The sequence below is a fragment of the Macaca mulatta genome, chromosome 2, assembly GCF_049350105.2.
Source record: "Macaca mulatta isolate MMU2019108-1 chromosome 2, T2T-MMU8v2.0, whole genome shotgun sequence".
NCBI classification, from domain to species: domain Eukaryota; kingdom Metazoa; phylum Chordata; class Mammalia; order Primates; family Cercopithecidae; genus Macaca; species Macaca mulatta.
In genome coordinates this window covers 166,110,402-166,133,895 of record NC_133407.1, presented here as the reverse complement: position 1 = coordinate 166,133,895, position 23,494 = coordinate 166,110,402, and the positions used below count along the sequence as shown (strand labels likewise).

Genomic DNA, 23,494 nt, shown 5'->3' with positions numbered 1-23,494 from the left:
TTTTAACTTTCTAGAATGCTTTGGTGTTATCTAACTCATGAGAAGAAAACACAGGGTCTATTTAAAAAAAAAAACCTACAAAACAAAAAACAACAGAAAGTTTTCCCCAAGTCAACATATAATAGGAAAACATATAATGGACACAAGCTTGCTATGAGATTTCATAGTCTGTGGAAAAGCCATTTCCCCACAATGGTTAAGGTTATTAAAGCACACATCAGGGCTTCTGGTAGTCACCTAATCTGTTAGAGCCTTGAGTCACTGAAGAAAACAATTTCATTCTCAGAAGAGTTTTCTTTTTTCTTCCTTGTTTCACCCACCACCTCTATACCTGTTGCAGCATATCCTTTTCTGATTTCAGAGAAAGTTCACAGTAAGATTGCAAACAAGTGTTGGTAATTGGACTATTACAGGCTTCCATGGATAATCTGGGTAATTCTCAGTATTGTCACCAAATGTCTCTGCAGTCTGTAAGGAAGCTGAAAGTAAGGCAAGCCCTTACATGGATTTTGAGATGGTTTCTATTTTGTTTTTTTTTGTTTTTTTTTTTCCAAGCCAAACTGTATCCAGCTTTATTAAAGATACTTTCCATAAACAATCATGGTATTTCAGGCAGGACATGGGCAGACAATCGTTAACAGTATACAACAACTTTCAAACTCCCTTCTTCAATGGACTACCAAAAATCAGAAAGCCACTATAAAACCCAATGAAGTCTTCATCTGATGCTCTGAACAGGGAAAGTTTAGAGTGAGGGTTGACATTTCACATTTAGCATGTTGTTTAACAACTTTTCACAAGCCGACCCTGACTTTCAGGAAGTGAAATGAAAATGGCAGAATTTATCTGAAGATCCACAATCTAGAAATGGAACCAATGCTGTTTTGACAGGTGCCATCTCAGTGGCATCACTGGAAAGTCCAGATTGCCTGACACACTGGTAACCAATGACTACGGGTCAGGTCCCAACAGATGTCTGGGCTTAAGGGAGTTAAGTCTATGCTGAAAGATGGAAAGGGAGAAGAGGACATAAAAACAAATTTGTTTTTCCACACCACAAGGCTTTTGTGCCAAGGTGGCCATGTGTGTCAAAGTCAGGGACTCCCTCCTCCTGGGAACCAAGAGGAAGTCTCCCAAAACTAGAAGGGAAAGGTGTTTTCCCCACATTAATCCAGCTTTGGAGACATTCTATTAGTGACATATGCCCCTTCCCCCAAAAACAACAATGAAGTGTTCTGTGTGCTAACAACATAGCTTTAAAAAAAAAAAAAAAAGTAAAACAAAATTCTGCATTTTTATAAAACTTGATAAAAAATAGTATTTCAAACCGTACAGTCACCAGAAGTACACAGTTATCAAAAATGCACACACTTCACTTGGCATCTCCAGCACCTTCAGCTTTCTGTGCCTGGTCTGTTTTGGCATCTCCGTTTTCTGCAGGGTTATTCCCCTCCTTGCCAGCATCAGCTTTTCCCTTTTTCCCTTTGGGTACCTTCTCTCCCTTCTTTGCAGGGGCCTTTTTAGGCTTGGGCTCTGGCTTTGGAGGAGCAGGTTTAGCAGACAACCTCGTGGATCTTCTCTGTGGTTCGTCCTTCACCTTGGCTTTATCTCCTTTAGCATCCCCTTCAGCCTTTCTCTTGGGCATGGTGGCGACGGCGGCGGGACGTAGGTGCTGGACGCGGGATGCAGCGCGCGCGGGCTTTGGTCGGTCCGGGGTCGTTCTCGCCTCTTCTTCTTCACACGGCTCCGATGGTTTCTATTTTGAAAGGCAGCCAACCAGCACCACAATTGGCCCTAATTGCTTCTCTTGTGGGCAGTCTCAGGAGAGAGGACAGGGATGAATGAGTGAGGGAGGCTTAAACTGTTTCTCATTAGGAGCTCGACCTGTGTGAGTCAAGGCTGAAGCACCCAGGGGAACGGTGCATACAGCAGGGGTCCTTACAGCTCTACCTTTCTTACAGGTAAACGAGATGCCAGTCTAGGACTTTCCATTTAACATTCTCGCTGCAATAATCTGAATTGATTAAATGAGAAGAATGACAAAGAGGACAGAATGAGTGTCATTGGAAATGAGGGGAAGCTATTTTGGGTTAGGAGAACTGGGAGAAATAACTGGCCACTATAACTCAGGAATTCAGAGGTTTTCCCTCTAACTTGAAATGTGGGATCTAAGGTTTCATCACCTCTAAGTTCTTGTGAATTTGTGGGGATATTTTCTTCCTTTCCTTTTTTTCCCATTATGAAAACGATATTTAATAATGAGGAAGAAATGTTCAATATAACATTATATATTACAATATATATGATATATTTTAGTTTACAATATATATTAGTAAAACTAATATAAGCCACTTAAACATAAAAATCACATATTTTCTATTTTAGATTTTAAAAAATGAACTTCTAATTTTTAAATAGTTTTATATTTACCCAAACATGCAAAGAAAGTAGAGTTCACATGTGCCTAATTCCTCCCACTGTTAACATTTTGCATTAGTAAGGCACATTTTGTCACAATTAATCAATATTGGTTTAATCCAAATTTTAATTAGATCTCCTTTCTCCCTCATGTCATTTTTCTGTTCCAGGATCTTATCTAGAATACCACATTACATTTAGTCACGTCTGCTTAGTCTCTTTGTGCTATAACAGTTTCTCGGACTTTCTTTGTTTCTGATGACCTTAACAATCTTAAGGAACATGGGTCAGGTATTTTATGGAATGCCCTTCAGTGTGGGTTTCTTTGAGGTTATTTGGGAGAGTTTCTGAGTTTGCAGGAGGAAAACCACAGAGGTAAGGTGCCATTGTCATCATAGCAAGAGTACGTATTATCAACATGACCCGAGACTCGATGATGACCTTCATCACCTGACTGATGTGGTGTCTGTCAGCTTCCTCCACTGTGAAGTTACTGTTTTTCCCTCTTTCCATACTGCAATCTTTGAAAGAATGTCACAATATGCAGCCATATTTAAAGGTAGGGAATTATGCTCTACCTTCTTAAGAAGGGACTATTCGTATAAATAATTTGTAATTCTTCTGCATGGGAGATTTGTGATCTGGTTCTTCTCTCCTATTTAATTATTTATTTATTTAATGATTTATTTATATCAGTATGAATTCACAGATACTTATTTTATTCTCTGGGTTGTAATCCAACACTACATTATTCATTTTGTTGCTCGAATCCTTCCAGCTTTCGGTTTTGGGAGCTCTCCCAGTTGGCTCCTATATTCCTTTGACCTTTCTTTATCATTGTGGAGGGTTTTAAATTTTTTTAATTATTTGTTTGTTTTGTTTTGTTTGTGTGTGTGTCTTTAGCTCTACGCTCATCCTATATATTCCCTGACCCAGCCCTAGAATCAGCCATTTCTCCAAGGGGTCCTAGCTTCTTTTATTGGAGAATGACATTAGAAACCAATATCTGAATTCTGGGTATTTTATTACTACTGAGTTGCCTTTCCTCTAGGCCCACTCAGATGACAGAGTAACAACATACATGTATCTACGCTAACTGATGTGCATACAAATATCCATAAATACCTCTATGTATATCCATCTCTAGTAAAGTAAATATGAGTTCATACTGATGTTTCCAACTGTCAACCTGTACTACATGGATCATTCTGGCCTCCCTTAAAAACTTGCTTATCTGTACTCTCCAACTCCAACCGTGAAAAACCTAGCTGATGCCATATGCTATCTAATTTATTTAACTGTGCAATTCCAGTATATATGTAAAGTGGTTTCAGAATTGCTAGCCTGTACCACCACAGAATAAAACTTTACCAATTGGGTTACAGTGCTTACAGTTCCTTTTGCCATTAATCTTATATTGTACGCTAATTTCTAAAGGTACTTAGATCTGTCCCTTTTCCCCCATCCACTTCAGTTCGATTTTTCATACATTTTCAACATGGTAAACTCTTTGTCACAGTCTGTATTACAGCCTGGAATCACCTGACTCCTAGATGATTTTTACTGTGTATACTCTTTCGGTAGTACAATTTTATGGGTTTGGATAAATGCATATTGTCAGGTATCCAACAGTACACTATCATACCAAACAGTTTCACCACGTTACAAAATCCCGTTTTTCACCTTCACCTATTCCACTGTCCCCCTTCAACAAACCTCAGCTACCACTGATCTGTTTATCATCTCTAAAGGTCCTTGTTTTCTAGAATATTATATAAATGGAAAAATGCAGTATATAGCCTTTTCAGATTGACTTCTTTCACCTAGCAATATGCATTTAAGGCTTTGCTATGTCTTTTCATGGCTTGATCGCTCATTTTTTAAAAAAAATCATTGAATAATAGCATTGATCGAAGCACAGTTTGTTTATTCATTCACTTATTGAAGGACATCTTGGTTGCTTCCAGTTCTTGGAGATTATAATAAAGCTGCTATAAACATTCACATGAAGGTTTTTGTGTGGACATAAGTTTTCAAATCAGTTAGATAAATACCTACAAGCACAAATGCTGAATTGCATGATGAGATTATGTTTAGCTTGCAGACTATTTGTACCAGGAACAAAATAAGAAACCAATAGTTGACCGCACTCTTGTCCTGCTGAAAACCACATATATATGCCTATTATGCTCTCTGAAAAGGCCCTGAGAGGATTTACGTGAGGAAAAAAAAAATGGAAAAGGATCAGCTTCAAAGTGGTGGTGAACAGAAATGTATTCTTGCCACTCTTAAAGTATGAAGACAAAGGCTGACCTTAAAACAGGCTTCCTGCGGGGCTTCAGACCTGTACAGGCCAGCCTCAAGATGCTTTTCAGTTTATAGTCATCTTTCTCACATGAATTGTGATGGTCCAAATTCTATATGATTTTTAATTTGCTATTTAAATTGCATAAAATGAAATAAGGTGAAAGGAATGCACATAAGTGTATTTTGGGTCATTTAGCAGACCACTTTACACCACCTCAAATTTCCTAACTCAACTCCATGCCCACGTTTTTATCTATTCCCCATCATAAAGGTCAAATAACATTGTGGAACACTGATGCAGAGATTTCCCAATAGTTTAGCCGAGTAGTAATACTCATTCTTGGATTGTCTCAAAGCCGTATTCTTAGGACTATGTGAGAATAGTTTTGCTTTCTTTTTTTTGTTTAGAAGTGCTCTGTATATTCATTCATGAGCAATTCTGTGGTGGAGCATAGGCAGTCACAGGACGCCTTTTGAAGAAATATCAATGAGAAGGAATCCCTTACTTGCTGAGAGGATGAATCAAAAGATAGAAGTACTCATTACAAAGATAGAATTCACACCTAGCCCTAGCTATTTTTTCCCTCAGATTAGACTCATGCACATTTATGTTCTTTACATACAAACCTAAAATAGTTACCTAGAATTTTTTCCTGGTAAGATTAGATATGCAACCTTTGAGGTTAGACGTCTTCTAAAACCAAAAGCCCCTGTCCTCCTCTGTATCTGCCTCTGGCTCTGTCTCTGTCCCTCTGCCTCTTTCTCTGTCTTTCTATGTATGGATATGTGTGTGTATGCGCACATGAGTTTGCATATATGTACTCAAATTATACCCACACTAGAGAAATCAGAAAGCAAACAACAAAGGTCAGTGTAGATACTATTTGAGGAAATCCTACTATGTGATAGAAACTATGCTATTTCCATACATTAATGCATTTTATCTTCTCAGCAACACTGTATGGTAAATATTTTTATAATCACCATTTTACAGATGAAAAATTGACTCTAAAATGAATTAAGGGGGCTGGGTGCAGTGACTCATGCCTGTAAATCCAGCACTTTGGGAGGCCAAGGTGGGCAGATCACCTGAGGTCAGGAGTTTGAGACCAGCCTGGCCAATATGGCAAAAACTTGTCTCTACTAAAAATACACAAATTAGCAGGGCATGGTGGCATGTAATCCCAGCTACTCGGGAGGCTGAGGCATGAGAATCACTTGAACCTGAGAGGCGGAGTTTACAGTGAGCTGAGATTGCACCACTGCACTCCAGCTTGGGGGACAGAGAGAGACTCTGTCTCCAGAAATAAAAACAAAAATAAATAAACAAAATAAAATTAATTAAAGGATGTGCTAAACAACACATAAAACTACTAGTAGAGATGAAATTCAGAGCTCAGTGTTTTCAGACATCAGCGTCTGGTATCCTTCTATATCGGGTTAAATACAGTGTCAAGAATCTCCTGTTAAGTTTACCTTAAAGAACATTTCATAGCATTATGGCTCATCTTATACTGCAACCCCTTTTACACAGCCTTTTATAAAAGAGTAAATTAGCTTAAATACCTGCTGATTTAGATAACATTCATGTAATAGTAGAAAACGTTGTGATGTTTCACAAAGTATAATCCAAGTACTATCCGTGTCATAATTACCTGGGGTGATGATTAAAATGTTGATTCTTAGGTCAAAACCTACTCTGCAGGTATTTTTATATACATCTCATCTTAAAATTGTCTGTGACGCCCTCACAGCTTACTTTTCCAGTTTTCAAATAAGCCAGCATGCTCTTCATTTTAACTGGGATAAAAGTTGGTTTAGATACCTTTAGTAAGTGGAAAATGAATTCTAATTCTTCCTTTCGTCAGGAGCTTCATAAATAAAGGCAGAAATAATATAAAAGCCAAAAATGTTCTGAGATGTCAAGAATGGAAGACAGTTGTTTTAAAAATAAATATTCTTTAAAACAAAGTCAAATGTGCCAGAAAATGCAAAATATGTACCTACCAGTGGTGGAAAAGAGTTGGAAGATCAAGGTTTATCTTGAAGTTGAAGGATCATGTGGGAAGTGAGGGGTGTGTTGAAATACAACTGACACAGAAAGAGGTTGAGGACAAAATCATGGTAAGGCAGAAAAAGTTCTAAGTACTGGAAGAAGCTGGTGAAATAAAGCCCCTTAACCCTCAGGAAGTCATAGGACTAGACCTCTGGGGCCTCCATTAAGTCCAGTATTTTAGAGAACTGTCGTTTGTGACTTTCTCCCTGGGAACCCTGATGACTAAATCAGGTATAGTTCTTAAGGGAGGTGGGGGGTGGTGCTTATGTGTTTCGTAGGACTAAATGACTTCTCTTAGGGGGCATCCAGGCCTTTAGTACACAGCATACAGAAAGGGCCAGAGCTTGCCAAAAACAGAGCACTGCAAATAGAGCTCCACGAGGAATGCCTGTGAATAGGAGGGGCTAAAGATGAACGCTCTGCCTTTAATTTTCTAGGAAATCATAAACTCAAGAATTTGATAAAATTGAGTAAAAGAGAATTCCCTTCCTTGTTCGATATGTTCAATTAAAAAAAAAAAAAAAAGGCCGGGCACAGTGGCTCACGCCTGTAATCCCAGCACTTTGGAAGGCCAAAGCAGGCAGATCACGAGGTCAGGAGTTCAAGACCAACCTGCCCAATGTGGTGAAACCCTGTCTCTACTAAAATACAAAAATTAGCCGGGCATGGTGGTGGGTGCCTGTAATTCCAGCTACTCCAGAGGTTGAGGCAGGAGAATTGCTTGAACCTGGGAGGTGGAGGCTGCAGTGAGCTGAGATCACACTACAGCACTCCAGGCTGGGCAACAGAGCAAGACTCCGTCTTGGAGGGAAAAAAAAAGAAAGAAAACAAAACAAAACAAAAACTTGTGATTGCAACTTTCTACATCACAAGCAAACTTCCTGCTCTCCAGTCTGACCCTTTAATATTTCAGAGATTTACCCCTTACAGACTTGATACCTGCTTGATCCTAGTTCTGTGGACCTTGATTCAATTCTGACCCAAGCTTGGAAGCTTCTAATTTGCATTTTCCACAATCCTGTCTTGAAGGCTATTACTCAGACTGCTTTGACCCTCAGCTTTGTGCAAATGCAGCTCTGATGCTTTGGAAATAAAGCAAGACCTTGCATTTACTTTAATGTCTCTTGCTGACAATTGTTCCACTTTATAACTCCAAATGAACTCTCCCTCCCACACCAAGGTCATGCTCTGACTCCCGTGTCTCTGCCACTACCCTTCTTGCTAATTATTGCTTTTTTCTAAAAATTTCGCTGCTGTTTCATTATTCTAATATTTCAAGTAGTGTAGACAGCACAGGCATTTAGTTGAAAATATTATAGAAAACAGAGGAACACCTATAACCCAAAGTAGCAAGGGATTTTTTAATATTTAAAAGAAAATTCAAGATGCTGAAGTCAAACTCCACAGCCTTCACCATTTTGCTGAAGGTCAGACCTATATGTGGACAACCATGCTAAATCCAAGAAAAGCTGTGAATCGAATGTATTTTCATATATACCTGACAAAGACCCCTTTTCACTTTGTACACTTTATAGAGATGGTAGAAATCGTCTATAAAAATGTGCTTTACCATTGTTTATTAATCGAGATCACTATTGTGAAATTTAAGAGAAGGTTAAAGGAAGCAGATAGTTCCTTTTCCAAAAGGCTCAGAGAAGACTAGTTTCAACAGAAGAAAATAATTTCATGAATACTTTTAAAATTAAAGTGATCAAATTGTCTAGGCAAACTGATGTGCTATAAGACCCACAGCAAAGTCTGGGAGGACTTGTCTGTGGCTGGTGGGGCAGGAAGTCCCATTGGGGGAAAAAATTAAACGTGTGACCAGCCTATGTGTGGGGGTGATACGGTCCTTTTAATTTATTTTTTTGGAGTGTGATAGCATCTCTTCAGATGGGAGATATGATGAAATCACAGGAGAGGCTGTTCCATGTGACTTCAAGGTTAATAAGAGGGAAACTTGGCAATGACAGGGCCAGCAGCCAGGGAGAAAAATCTCCCTTTAAAGCTACAGATCGAAGGGTTGGAGTGATATCTATGTGACATTTCACCACTGATGTTCCTGATTAATTATCAACAATTCAAAAGAATATCAGTGTAGAGAATGGGAAGCTCTTGACAGTTAAAAGGGACATAACCTCATTAAATCTTTGGGATACAGCTTCTCTCAAGTCATTTCAGAGATGGGAAAAATGATCTCAAGTGTGTAAATCAGAAAGAAATTACATTAAATTCTTAGCATCAATGTGATTTTAAGAGCATTTATTACAATAATAGCATTTGCCATACCAATTCTAACACATGTTCTAAAAACGTGTGTTATAAATTGATTAAATATTTATAGCAGGATTATTTGCAATAACACAAAATTAAGAGTCTAGATGTCAATCAATAAGGATATTGCTAAATAAAATATGGTGTATTCATGCTACAATTTACTGTGGCAGTTCAAGAATGAACTTGATCTATTTGTAACACTTATATAGCTTTTGCAAGATGTCAGACACTATTTCAAATGCTTTATGCATCTTAAATAATTATCACAACAAACCTGGGAGTATACGAAAAGTAGAAAAGAAACCTATTGTATCCCAGTTTCACAGATGAAGGACTGGGAAACAGAAACATTAATAATTTCTTTAAGGTCTCACAGACAATAAATAGACCCAGGTAGCCTGGCTTCGCAATCCAGACTCTTAATATGCTTTATTTTCTTTGGTCTGCTTTAAACAGTATATGTTTAAAAAAAAGAATTTGATATAAAAAAAACCAAGCTTAATAATACTAAAAAGCTCCATCAGAGAAAAATAACAATATCTTATACATCATATTCTACTTTGGATATATACTGGGCATATATGTACACACATACCTATATGAATGTGTTTGCGTGTATATATATGTATACACAGAGAGAGAGAGAGAGGAAAAAGTCTACAATGCTAGGGGGGTTTGTCTTTCTTTTCAATATTGTAATTCCTATGTTAAGAATATATCTATGTATCTCTCATAAAATTGTGAAGAATTCAAGTAAAACAGAGCTGAAGTCCTTTTCCTAAAACAGAGAACAGATGAGAAAACACCTTCTACATCTTTTCCAAACTAACTAGAAACTACTTAAGGGTTTCCCCCTACCCACACCTTCCTTTTAGACCTAGTCTCTCAGCACTGCCCCTGGCTAATCAAATCACACTCTGTTTTATAAACATGTGCTGTATTTCCCAAATCTAGACTTCCACTTAGGCAGGCTCTTCTGTTTATCAAAACTGCTTTCTCTTTGCAACACACTTAAGTGCACTTTGATTAAAGTCAGCCCTTGCTCCAAGGCCCATCTTGAATGCTAGCTCTTCAGAAAAGCTCCCAGGGGGTGGTGCTAAGCATTCTTCTTTCAAGTCCTCAAGATTTTCTAAAGCTTCCATGTGGAACCAAGTTCTGCCTTAGGTTTTTGCAATGTCTTATATCCCATGTTGAAATGTAGCATCCCTGAAGACCAGCACTGGGTCTGGTTCCTTTTTGTGTAAACTGTTTAGTTAAGGAATCTCAAGGAGTGGAGAACATACATGGGAAATGGTTTCCTTTTTTTTTTTTTTTTTTTTCAATTTTGGTCCCTAAATATGCTTCATCTTCCTGAAATGAAACTTTGGCTTAATAACTAGTCCCAATTCTAACAGCTCAGTCACTTGCGTTTATTAAAACAGTCTACTTCTGGCAGATAGGATGCTACCGCTTTCCTTTCCAAATGTCAGCCTCAAACTCAATTCAAAATTATCTTTCCCAGTCCCTAATACAAGCTAGCCCCTGTGGCTCTGGTGGGTGTGTGAATAGGTAGGGGAAAAGAGAGACCATATACTTTTTTCACCTGTTTCTCCCTTTCTTTCTGACTCCTTCAGAGGTATATGGAAGGCTCCATGTCTCTTGGGGGTGAGGGTCCCATCCTGTCTCTGGTAATTATTTCACTTATTGTGCCTCTTGTTGTCAAAACTCTACAGTGTAGCAAGTGACCAAAAAGCTGAGATTCTCATGGAACATTTGTATATGCACTTTGGACAGTCCTGAGTATCTCCCCATTATCCAGTTCCCTGAGATGAGAAGTAAAGCTCCGATTCAAATACATCCTTTGTCTTTACTTCCCACCATCAGGAGTCTGGATACAGCTCCTTCATGTGGAGTCTTCTGACCAGGACTGTAGATGGAGTGCCAGTAATAAGCCTAACTTCTTCGCAGTGTCCTGGAGACATACAGGAAACTCAGGTATGATTGCCACACTTAACTGTTTGTGCTGCTGTAACAAAAATCCATCAGATTGGGTGGCTTAAATACCAAGCTGAAACACCAAACATTTCTTTCGTACAGCTCTGAAGGCTGGGAGTCTAAGATCAAGATGCCGTTTGATTCAGTGTCTGATGAGGCCCCACTTCCTGGTTCATGTTACTGTGTCCTTACATGGCAGAAGTGAAGAAGAGATCTTTGGGGTCTCTTTTATAAGAGCATTAATCCTATGAGGGACCTACCGAAGGCCCCTCCCCCAAATAGCCATCACCTTGGGAGTTAGGATTTCAAGAGATGAGTCTTGTAAGAGTAGGGGAGAAAACAAAGGTTCCATCTATAGCACATGCCAAATAGCAGGAGAGCAGGAGTCACTCTGAGGTTATCTCACAGTCTTGCCATCTGCCTCCAAATATCCCTACTTCAGGTTGTAAAGTGTCAGCTCAGTAGGACATTTGGCCAGATCCCAACCAACTGTAGAATAAAATAAATCTATGCTTTCTAAACTTTGATCATTTCCCCTCACCTGAGTCTCAATCTTCTTCTTACAGTGATGTGTGTTTGTATGTGTCTGTGTGTGTAGGGTGGAGGTGTCAGAAGCAAAATGGGCAATGAATTGATTGTGCTTCGTCTCAGAGAACATCCTCTCAGTCAATTCTTTGGGGAGATGTCTGATCACCATTGATGGTGGCTCTTGGAATCTGGAATATGGATACTTAGCACTTTTTGGCCTCAGCTTTGAGTGTTGAACACAACTGCAATATAACAGGAAAATTCTTGCTCTGCATCATGATGAGGTATGAACCTTCCTCAACAATCAGCTCTGGGTCTGGGACAGAAATGGGTACACAATAGAGATTGCTGAATAGAATCCCTGAGAGGTTCCAAATGAGATGATGTCTGGGAGAAGACAGACTCAGGAAAACGGACACACTCTTCTCTGGAGTGGCACTGGGGACATTTCAGTAGCACAGATTCACTGCCTCCCCATTCCTTCCTGCTCACCACACAAAACAGCTCTCTCTCCCTGCAAGTCTGTGTTTCCATTCAAGGAAACAGAATTTGAAAACAGCTGTGTGTCCCAAGGCCCAGCAGCAGCCATGGAGACTACTGGGCTCTGGAGCAGGATTCAGGCTGTCTCCTCCCCCTGTCTCACATTGCCTCACAGTCCTCTCCAGCCAGCTCCACAGAAGCCTGGCACACCTGCGTTTGCCTTATTTACACCCGCCTTTTGAAGGAAGCCCTTTTTTGCCTGTTCCCTCCCATTCATTAGTTTTCTGTTCTCTGTTCATTTCTCTAGATTTGAACTGAAACTTGGTGGGGAATTTTCTGTTTCCTCAACAGCTGCTTGAATGTACACCCCAGCCCAACAGGTGTTCACACACATGTTCAGATCCCCACTGATTTGTTTTTGCCTTTAGTTAAAACTTCACAGAAGTGTCAATAAACTAATCTTAAAAGGTACAGGGCTCAACAGGAGCCAAAACCCTAAAATACTGACAAATGAGCTCAAAACACCAATAAGTTAAAAACCTTAGAGTTCTGAAATGTATGTTTCTTCTTTCCCTATTCTACCTGTAATGGGAAGCACGGAAGAGCTAGGTTCAAGAGAAAAAGACAACATGCCTGCGTTCACACTATTCTATAAAACTGTCTTCTCTCCCTCTCAGAGACAAACACTTGGATATACTAAGAAGCATCCATGTCCTTACATCGGTAATCACACTAGCACAGGCTTCTGTGCTCAATGACTCACAAGACCTGGTTGGAGGCTGGAGTGGGAATGCACAGGTCAACATTTACTCAGCACCAGTATGCCCCAGAAACTCTACATACTGCCCCGTAAGATGGATTCAGACTCAGAGAGGGTATGTAGCTTGTCCAAGTCACACCCAGAGAAGCAACAGAGGCAGAATTTAAATCAGCTTTTCCTCATGCCATGATACTTCCCCATGACCTAGTGCTGCCTTCTGGGGTAGCAGGGTTAGCCTCTGAACAGTATTCCCAAATCCTATGCATATCAGAGTCAGCTGGAGAATCTGTTTTATAAAACATATTTTGAGGTCTTATTCCTAGATATTTGTATTTTTAAGTCTTAGTTGGAACTATGGCAATCTGTGTACAGTTTTAAAGTACCCCCAGGTGAGTCTGATCTACTGATGGCTTTGAAAAACACTATTTTAAATTATCCACAGCAGCAGTTAATAAGCACCGGTAAACATCATCTGGCTTATTTTTGATAACTCATTATGTGTATTTCAGCTGTAACATTATCAAAACCTGTTTAAGTTCACTTAGTTTTAACTATTTAAGAGTAGAGAAATGCATAAATATACTCTCTGCTATGTAGCAGCTATCATCTACTCACCTCTCTACCTGCTAGCTTCTGTGGCTTTCCCATGGCTATGGCACTGTAGGGTCTACCCAGCCAGTTTCTGTTTACCTTATCTGTGCCCTTTATCTTTTTGTAGAGGTCAGTATGTAGAAAGGTAATCATTTTAATCTGCTCTCACACAGCACCCTTTTTAAAAATCCCTCTGATCATTTTATCTGCCCTTCTTCAGACCTTTTCTAGCTCCATTTCCTCTCTTTTAAGGTTCATCAACCAGAACCACATATAGTGCAGATGAACGAAGGTTTTGTACAAGGGCATTGCCCTTGGTGTTCCTGGGGGATGCAATGCAGTTATCCTAGAAAAGGCAAATCCTAGGGATTGAAACGTAAAATAAGACTGGAAATAGAAAGGGAGAGGAGATAGGCACATGAATAAAAATTCTTCCTTTTTTCTGTCTCAGGCTATTTATTCCTTCATTTCTTTTTGCTTCTTAAGTGGAAAATGGGTGGGGATTGCATGACAAGACATTATAGGAGCTGCAGTGACTTGGGGAAGCAGAGATGTTCATTAATTCCAGCTGGTCCGTAGAGCAGTTGACAGGATTCCAGGCAAAATTGTTTTTATTAGCATCTATCTCCTTTTTTAAATCCATCACTCCTGCTTTTCTATTCTTCCCCTTGTCTTTCCCTACATTTCTTTAAGAGGTCTATTGGCTGTCCAAAGTGTACCCCAAATTACCATCTGCTCCTAAAACCTTGCCTTCCCTACCCCCTCCTACTCAAAACAGAAGTGCAAATTTGCAGAAGAAATTTTGCTGAGCTGGCAGCCCTCAGGAGCTGGTGATCTGATTATCTCATTAAAGCAATTTACTCTGAGTGTGAATAAGCCTTAACCCTTCCAGGGATCACATGGATTTTGAAAAGTATTTTTCGAATCGAAATAATCTATGATTGATCACATTTTTGGGAGCATTGGAATATGCGTAAGTGTGGGGGTGGGGAGTAGTCTGTTTTGGAGAGATGGCTGCTTCTTTTGCACCCTTCCAGGCCTTGGTGTTGTGTGTAGGGGAGTAGGAGAGGTTACACCAAGAGAGAAGAGAGAAATGCACAGACACCACATTACAGCCACACAAAATGCATACTCGGTTAAGTAAAAACAGAGAGTCCTTTGCAAAAGAGAACCAGATTAACTGATGAAATCCCAGTTTTTTCAAACTTTAAAATCTCTTAACTGTGGAGGGGTATTTATGTTTTAAATGGACTCTCCATCAACTCCTTTTCTTGCCCACAGCACTAATTTCCTGTTTTCTTGAGTACTGATCATACCTTCCTGAAGTTCATCAACTATTCCTATGTTTCCTTTTGCATACCTCTCCCCACAAACCTCAGTGCCAACTGCAAAGTTGAATAGCAGTCTCATAGGATCTCGGCATTGGAAAGAACCTAAGAAATCACGCAGTTACGTTTTTCATCCTAGTTTTAACAGACCTCTGTCATTTTTGCAGCCCATTGTCTAGATGTCTTTTTTCCAGATAGAAGACTAGCCTGAATATCTTTCAGAAACAACCCGTCCACACTGTTAGCCCAGGAAGTTTGCCTGAGTTTGACCCTATTTTCAACTGGTGGAAGGGTAGGCCCTGACTGACTTTTGTAATGAAGCAACGATCCCATACCCAGCTGACCACAGTAATTGCCTCAGGAGTAGGAAAGGAGGCCAATTATGGGTAAGGCAAATCAGGTTTGGAATTTTCATCCTACCGTTTATAAGAGAGGGCTTTCCTTGGATGTGAGATACAGGGTGGGAAATCTAGAGGGCTGTAGCCATCTGGCTATCATGAAACCAAGCTGCTGTCACGATGAAACCACAAGGAAGGAGGGAAGTGAATTGTGTGGGTGTATCATCAGAGTCCTGCATGTAGCCTCTGAAAAACTAAAGCTTGATTAAGCTCACCATTTCTCAGCCACTACATCTCCTTTTTGATTTACATAGTTTTGAGCAGGATTTTCAACCACTTGCATCAGAGAGGAACCAAAATGACAGGCCTAAGATGGGGAATGAACTTATTTCTACTCTAGCTTGCCACACAGTTTTTTAAACATTAGGAAATCCTTCTGAATATTTTATTCTCTGAATCTTCTGCCCATTTACTCAAGTGTTTTATTTAAGGTTTTGTTTAGAGATAATCAGAATTTCTTTCATTCTGTTATCCTTCAGGTACTTGAACACAGTTAGCCTGGCTCATCGTACCTAGGTCCCCAACTGGGCAATTCTGTGGGAAAAACATCTTGAGTTACTATAACTTTTCTTTATATGACAAGTTGCCACCTCATGAATGATACAGTTGTTATTTAAATGTAGTTCCTATAATGCAGTATCACAGGACCATGTGGGTTTATAGCTCTGTGACATCCCTCCATCCCTCAACCCCTGTTAAAACGCTATTGTTATTTATGCAACCTAAGTCACAGTCTTTTTTATTAGCTACTGTATCACATTGTGGAAACGTCTGTCCTCCACATAACCAGAAAAATGTTTTCATTTTAAATGGCACACCCCTTAATCTTATATTTTCAAGATAACATTTTTATCATAAAATTAACACATGTATGTTATGGAAAATTAGAAGACATAGACAAACACGAAGAAGAAATTGTATCCCTAAAAGTATGAACCAGAGAAACCACAGACATACTCCTGGATAGCCCTTCACACATTTTCTTTGCATGTATTTGCATATCTACATAAGCATAACATATATTTTGTAAAAATAAAGTATGTAATATTCTTCCAGTCTTTTTAACTGCTTTATCATTGAGATATTCTCATATGAATAGGTAAATACAACATATTTTCAATGGATGTATTGTATTACCTTATGGCAGGGGTATAATTTGACTATTCATGTTTTTGTTGTTTTTTTTCTGTCAATAGATATTTTCCTGATTATTTTCTTAGACTAATCCTCTCTGATAGAATAGCAAGCTTAGAAGTTATGAATATTTTGGAGCTTCCGTTGTTTATTTCCTAATTTCCCTCCAGGAGGATTACACTAATTTATCAGCTCATTAGCAACATCCCCACCATCATGAGGTGTCATTTAAACAACAACGAAAACTATCATCAGGACTTGCAACTTAATCATCTTGATTTTGACCCAAGAGTTTAGCCTGTCGGGATTGTTTTAAGTCTTCATTCTCTTATGAATGTATTATTGATATTCACCTCTTGTCACATTATTATTTATCATGGAAAAGTTACTTCTATGACATAGTTAATAACAGATAAAAACTTGAGCAGGGTCATGACTTGTTGAGGTTAAACACTTTGAGACCTCTTTCCAGGTTCAAGATAATTTGTAAGTTAATATTATTTGGATTGTTATACCTCTTTTACTATAATCAAACCCATATTTTCATCTTCTCCACCAGATTTGGTGGCTCGACAGATACCTAAAATTAAAATATGTCTCTGTGGATTTCCCTACCACACCTCCAGCCAGCCTTCCTTTGAGATTAGAATTCAGCCCAAAGTTACAATTCCCCCATAACATCTTCTAACTTAGGAAAGATGAAACTGTCAGCACAGTAAGTCAGGTCAATAATTTATCAGAGTCTGCTTTTAGTAGATATTTTAGTGTGAATTCCCTCATCTAGACCATTTATAAAAGTGTCAAAACTGGCCCTGGAAGTGATTCCTCTGAGTCTTAATTATTAGCCTTTCTCTACATATAGAAATGTATATGTATTCCTCTATCTTTTCTTCTTCTGACTTCAAATCCAATCCCCTATTATAAATTATTTCCTCTACCTCCATAGTGATTCATTTTAATGGTGTATATTACAGGAAGATAGTAATAACTTCTGATGTTCTAAAAATTCTCTGAAACTCCTTAAGAATGTTAGTTTACGAGAGCACATGTTACTACACAATGGAGATTTTAAAAAGTAAAAAGCGTAAGTGCTAGAGATAAGGACTGTTGGGGTATATTCAAAGTGGAATAGGAAAAAGATAGGCCTTAGACAAATAATTTAGTGCCATAGCCTTAGTTTGTTCTTTTATCTACCAAGTAACGAATACTTGCCATGTGCACCTCACAGAGGTCCCAAGAATCAAATGAAAGCACACGCACAAGGTGCGAATGTGTCACCATGAAGCACCAAATAATGTATAAACATTAGCATATTTAATACAAATAAATATGTATAAGAAATATCTCGTTTAATCTTCAGTGACGTCAAGGCCTTTAATCTCAATTTTAGTAGATGCCAATACTGAGGCTCCAAGAGTTTGCTATAACACCCAGGATCATATGGCAGATTTGTATCCCAAGTCCCAGCTCATAAGGTTCCAAATCAATGGTCATTTGACTTAATGGGTTGTGAGGTATGTGGCTGAAAGTCATTCCCTACTTATCATAAAATATTAAAGTCTGGAAAATTAAAAAACAAATATAATTTAGAATTATATTCAATTTTGAATTATACAAAATTTATCTTTAATTATGTCATTATCACTCATTGGAATTTCATGCTCTTTCCAGAGTGATAGACAATAGGGGTGGAGGTACAGCTAACATGAAATTAATTATTCATGCTTAACATCCAGCCTTTCTGAGGTGCCCACAGGGAGCAACAGATACTGATGCCACTTTAATAATTACGTTGACTATGAATTATTGCAGTGCCTGACTTTACTATAAATGTTGTGGTGTTTTTTCAAAATCTGGGTATGCCTATGGGAGTGTGTTGAGCATATGAATGTCATCTGTCATATGTGTCACGCAGAAACAGTGGCTAGGGATGCTGGACAACATCAGACTGCAACCCCAGAAGAGGTATAAAGGAACTTATATACTTCTTAAAAGATTTTCATCTCCTCATTGAGCTGTCTGATGTGTGAGATTACCTAATCCTCCAAGGGCAGGAAATTTCATTATTTTAAGATTTGAACCCATATAACTTGACTTATTCTGTTTTCATAAGGGGGATCCTGTAGTAATCTCTCAGCTACTTAGATCCCTTTTAATTAAGGTCCTTAAAACAGAGGAAATACTTTTTATAAAGTGGAACCTTAGCAGTAGAAAAGCAAGTTCAGATGCCTAAGACATCTGAGACTTCATAGTTATTTTTAACAAGAGAACACAGGCCAGTGAAAATAAGATGCACAGAGACCTACAGGTAGAGAAGCAGATGTCAAGCCCAGCTTTTGGTGACCTGCAGCATTGAAAATATTTAAATTGAAATGCCACAACTAGTCTTGTGAGATCCCCCTTAAACAACGGACTGTTTGTTGAAACAGACCATGGAGTTCCTTAGGGGTATTTCTGGAAAGATAATTCTGGTTGATAATATAAATTTTCAACAATGGGTATAGTTGAATGAATCAACTAAAGGTTACTTTTGCTAAACTACACATAATTTAAAAGATACTACTGATGGCAGGAAACTCACTTATTTATATTACCAGAGAAGGTGGTGTTACACATAGATGAAATTTTCTGTATAATTAAAGCCCAACCACTTTTTGTCAAGATCTGCAAAAGTATGTAAGAGTGGCTAACCCTACCTAAATTGGTTGCAACTGCAATAAACTTTAAGCTCTTGTTTCTGCTCTGACAGTAAGCAATCTGACAGCAAAGAATAATGGCATGGACTGAAAAACCTGATAGCCAAGTCTAAACAAATAATCTCATGTAAGAGTAATAGGTTCTGAAAGAGAGTTTGAGGGAAAAAGTCCTGAAACATTGATACATGTATATCATGCAAGACTGTAAGCGCGGAAAGAAAGATCCTAGTAGTTACAAATAAGAAGGCCACTCCATGTTATGTCTCAGATATCACACAGTCAATGTCTCTGCCCATGAAAAATCCTGTTGATTCCATCCCCAGTTGAGAGCTGACTCTTCCTGTTACAGTCAAGGTGGATAAATTTCACCCCATCTCTCTCTCTTACCCAAACATAGGGGAGAGTTTCCCAGGCAGATCTAAAAAAGCAATGCTCAATAAAATACTCAGAGCAGCAGTCGCACACGTAACTTCAGAGTCTGTTCTCAAATAGCCAAAGAATATCTGCCCCACAAAAATAAAGAGAACTCGTTTGATCTCTAATCAGTGGAAGCCATAATGTAACTCTTCCTCATCTACAGGTGAGGAATCTTTAAGAAAGACCTGAACTCTGAGTAACTACTGAAGGCAAGCTTAGGTTTCTCCGCAATTAAAACCAGGGAGCCTGGCTGGGCACGTTGGCTCACACCTGTAATCACCCAACATTTTGGGAGGCTGAGGCAGGCGGATCACCTGAGGTCAGGAGTTGAAGACCAGCCTGGGCAACATGCTGAAACCCCATCTCTACAAAAAAAAAAAAAAAAAAAAAAAAAACACAACAATTAGGCGGGCATGATGGCGGGTGCCTGTAATCCCAGCTACTCGGGAGGCTGAGGCGGGAGAAGCGCTTGAACCCAGGAGGCAGAGGTTGCAACGAGCCAAGATCACACCATTGCACTCCAGCCTTCGTGACAGACTCCGTCTCAAAACAAAAACAAAAACAAAAAAAAAGGACCCTTACTCAAAGTAGTGATCATCCTGGGAACATTCTGGAAGACAGGGAGGAGAATCAGCAGAACCAACACAATGAAAAGAAAAAGGAAACCAGGAGCACAGCAGACACAGTGTACTATAGCCATTTCAGAGAGACGGAGAGGAAATTAGAATATCAGAAACGCATTGCATATTTTATATTGCTCATAGCATTTCATTATGCTACAATTAATGGGATAATAAACTATATTATAATTCATTCAATAGTACGCATTTTGTCTTTGTAAGATCCTAAATTGAAATTTCCCAACAGGTATTATAATACTATTGTCAATGACTGAACCAAGGGACACCCTAAATGACAACTGCAGTTAACATTCCGGCATGCAAAGAAGGTAGGTAGGAGTGCAATCACCTCTTACATATGCCACACACAAGCTAACACAGCTCATTCATGTCACTCCAATAGGTAAAACAATTCATCGTTTTCTTGGAAGAATTTTATTTTTGCTTCCTTTAGAAATAAGTGATGTTGTAAAAGAGCAATTATTACTTGACATTTAAAAAAGTAAATATCTCTGCTCTAAGTATAAGCACTTGAGTTTTTGAAATTTAATTTGAAATCAGAGTGGACCAACTTGATACATAACAAACAATAAATAATGTTTAGTAACAATAATATTGCAAACTATCAGGACCTTACTACTTTCTTAATGACTTTATTTCATTTGTTTCTAGTTTCTTTCTTTATGTACATGCATCCATGGCTAAACTGACTCTTGCCCTTTGTAGAATGCCAAGCAAATTTAGGAAAACATATGCTATTGGTTTATAGCTATTTTAATTTTAAAGTTTAAATAATCACCTTTTCATTTAAATAATCATTTAATCAATCCTTGAATAAAGGTTCTAGCTTCTAACAGTACTACAAATTACTTAGGACTTGTTCATAGCTCAGTCAATACTGAAATATTCAGAATCACGAAGCCCAAATTGGCACCATCTTCCTTGATTTCATTATACATTTATTACAGTTCATACCTCTCTTTCTCATAGCAGACTGTGTCTGGAGTTATTCTTTCCTGTGGGTTTTTGGTCTTGCAGACTTCAAGAAGGAAGCCGCGGACCTTTGCAGTGAATATTGCAGCTCTTAAAGGTGGCGCAGACCCAAAGAGTGAGCAGAAGCAAGATATATTGTGAAGAGCAAAAGAACAACACTTCCTCAGGCGTAAGGGGATCCCAACAGGTTGCCCCTGCCGGCTGGGGTGGCCAGCTTTTATTCCCTTATTTGTCCCCTCCCATGTCCTGCTGATTGGTCCATTTTTCAGAGTGCTGATTGGTCCATTTTACAGAGTGCTGATTGGTCCATTTTACAAACCTCTAGATAGCCACAGAGCGCTGATTGGTGCGTTTTTACAGAGTGCTGATTGATGCATTTTACAAACCTCTAGCTAGCCACAGAAAAGTTCTTCAACTCCCCACCCAACCCAGAAGTCCAGCTGGCTTCACCTCTCAATACTACACTTATTCATCACGACTTTATTCACGTAAGACAGCTCCCTCCTAATCTTTCTCACACCTCTGTACAGCCTCAACTCCTCTGCCCCAGAAATAACTCAAAAAGTTAAGATACTCTATATCCAATTAAACTTTCTGATGGGCCGGGGGGTAGGAAGAGGAAGATTGATTATGACAAGCTACTGGTGAATAGTTTTATGATATCCAAAAATTGACAAAATAGCCATAAAATGTGATATATGTTAATGAAGTCCAAGTCACCACATGAAATTAACACCAGTGTAATTATTTAACCATAAAATAATTCAGTGCATAATGCCTGCTTTCTGTTTCTCTCTCTCCTTGCTCTCCCTGTTAGCTGACAACAGGATTTTGTAGGATTCTTTGTTTTTTCTTTTATACCCATTTGATGGTGATAGAAATTGAAAACTTTAATACAGCCTAAGATTACTGAATACTGAACACAAACAAACACATACACATATCCTCAAAACACAAACACTAACATTATTTTGCAGGAAGACAGTTCTCCAGATAGCGGTGGCTAACCCAGCTCTCCCCACCCTGCCTCTTGCAGCTCTCAGGATAATTGTAGAATAAGTCAATAATGAAATGTCCTGAGATAAGGAGGAAATGTCTGGAACATTCCAGGCGATGTCCTTTTTCTTCCTAGAACAGGATGTCCTACAATGCTTGTGCTCAGTGCAAGGTTGTGCCAAGGGTATAAAACCCAGGGCAGAGTGCCTCTGGTGCCCCCCAGCTACAATGTGAAGTGGGGCATACACAGGAAAGACACTTCTCACCCTGGGCAGCCTTCCTGAGACTTGGGGGACAAACTTGCCATGGACTTTAGATTTCTATTTATTCTTGCTGTCTATCTGTGAGTAATAAATGTGCTGTGCCTGCTGTGTTGTGCTAGTGTTTTGTCTCACCGGACTTGAGAACCTTTGCATATTTATACACAATTACTTAAATATTGTTGAAGCATTTTAGGAACATTTAGAATAAATCAAAATATCAATTAACACGCATCTCATAGGGCAAAAGGTATTATTGGTCAATAGCAAGGCTAACTTGTTTATGAAAAACAAATCTTGTTGAATTAATTTAATTACTGTCTAGAAATGACAAATTAATGTCACAGTTTATAGGGGAGTGACAGAGATGATCCTTCTTGACATCATCAAGACCTGGGCCTGCATGAAATTCCTACAAAAGGAGCTAAATTTTAAATTGCTTTGCTTTATTCTTTCAACAGTGTCCACAAGTTGTAAAGTTTTGGAACTAAAAGTTGAGCCTCTTTACAGGGAGGATCGCAACAGGCTGCAAAATTGAAAACTGCAAATTTCATAAGAAAGAATACGTATCAATGTTAATTAAGCATTCATTAGAAAGGCTAAGTGAACCATGGGGGAAAAACAGAGTACAATCTAGCTGTTGGTAATTTAGAAAGTCAAAATAACCTGCCTTGATTAGAAGTTAAGGGTCACAGTTTCAGGGGAGGAATACAGAAAAAAACAGGGAGCAGAGGGTTTTATTTTTCCCTTGCTTTTTATATTTTTCATTTTAGACTTCAAGAGCAGTTGTGCAAAAAGATTGAATGGGTATTTTTAAAAGGTCAGTGTATAGTAAGGAAGGAATCATGATGCGAGTTTAAGATCTCCTCACAAGAACTTATTAAGAAGGCTATTGTAAGAAAGCTAATTAAGGCAATTAACTCAGCATCAGGTGGAACAGCTGGTGGGGATTTTCCTAACAAAGCCTGAACTAGCTTAGGTGTCCTACTGTCATTGGCATAGTCTGGGGGCTCCTAGCCTTCACAAAAAGATAAGGAAATTGTAATTCAGGTCTGGGAAGGAATCCAAAGGTTTGATTTAGTTAAGTGATAATTGATAATTGCTGAGGAGAAATCAAAATTGTCTAAGTGTACTTAAAAGTAACAATGAGTACAGACAGTGCCTTATAAACTGCAAGGAGCAGCCACATTTGGACTTGTTAATTCATATCATTTTAACATTAAGTCTAAGATTTATCTAAAATAATCTAAAACTTATCTTG

At 38.7% G+C, this 23,494-nt stretch overlaps 1 protein-coding gene and 1 long non-coding RNA gene across 2 annotated transcripts in view; one reads left to right on the top strand and one right to left on the bottom strand.

Moving 5' to 3' along the window:
* Positions 1-22,342, top strand: part of LOC144339406 (uncharacterized) — a 71,478-nt gene extending 49,136 nt beyond the window's left edge. The window contains exons 3-4 of the long non-coding RNA XR_013414394.1: positions 20,232-20,313; positions 21,023-22,342. This is a non-coding gene — a long non-coding RNA (uncharacterized LOC144339406). The remainder of the gene's footprint in view (positions 1-20,231; positions 20,314-21,022) is intronic.
* LOC711421 (non-histone chromosomal protein HMG-17) lies at positions 525-1,747 on the bottom strand. The gene has a single exon (XM_001107889.5). The coding sequence runs from the start codon at positions 1,643-1,645 to the stop codon at positions 1,373-1,375; it is 273 nt and encodes a 90-aa protein (XP_001107889.2). The 5' UTR covers positions 1,646-1,747; the 3' UTR covers positions 525-1,372.
* Positions 22,343-23,494: the final 1,152 nt, after the last annotated feature.

Excerpts from the sequence above, each read along its gene's own strand:
- LOC711421 (XM_001107889.5), bottom strand. The coding sequence starts at position 1,645 with ATGCCCAAGAGAAAGGCTGAAGGGGATGCTAAAGGAGATAAAGCCAAG.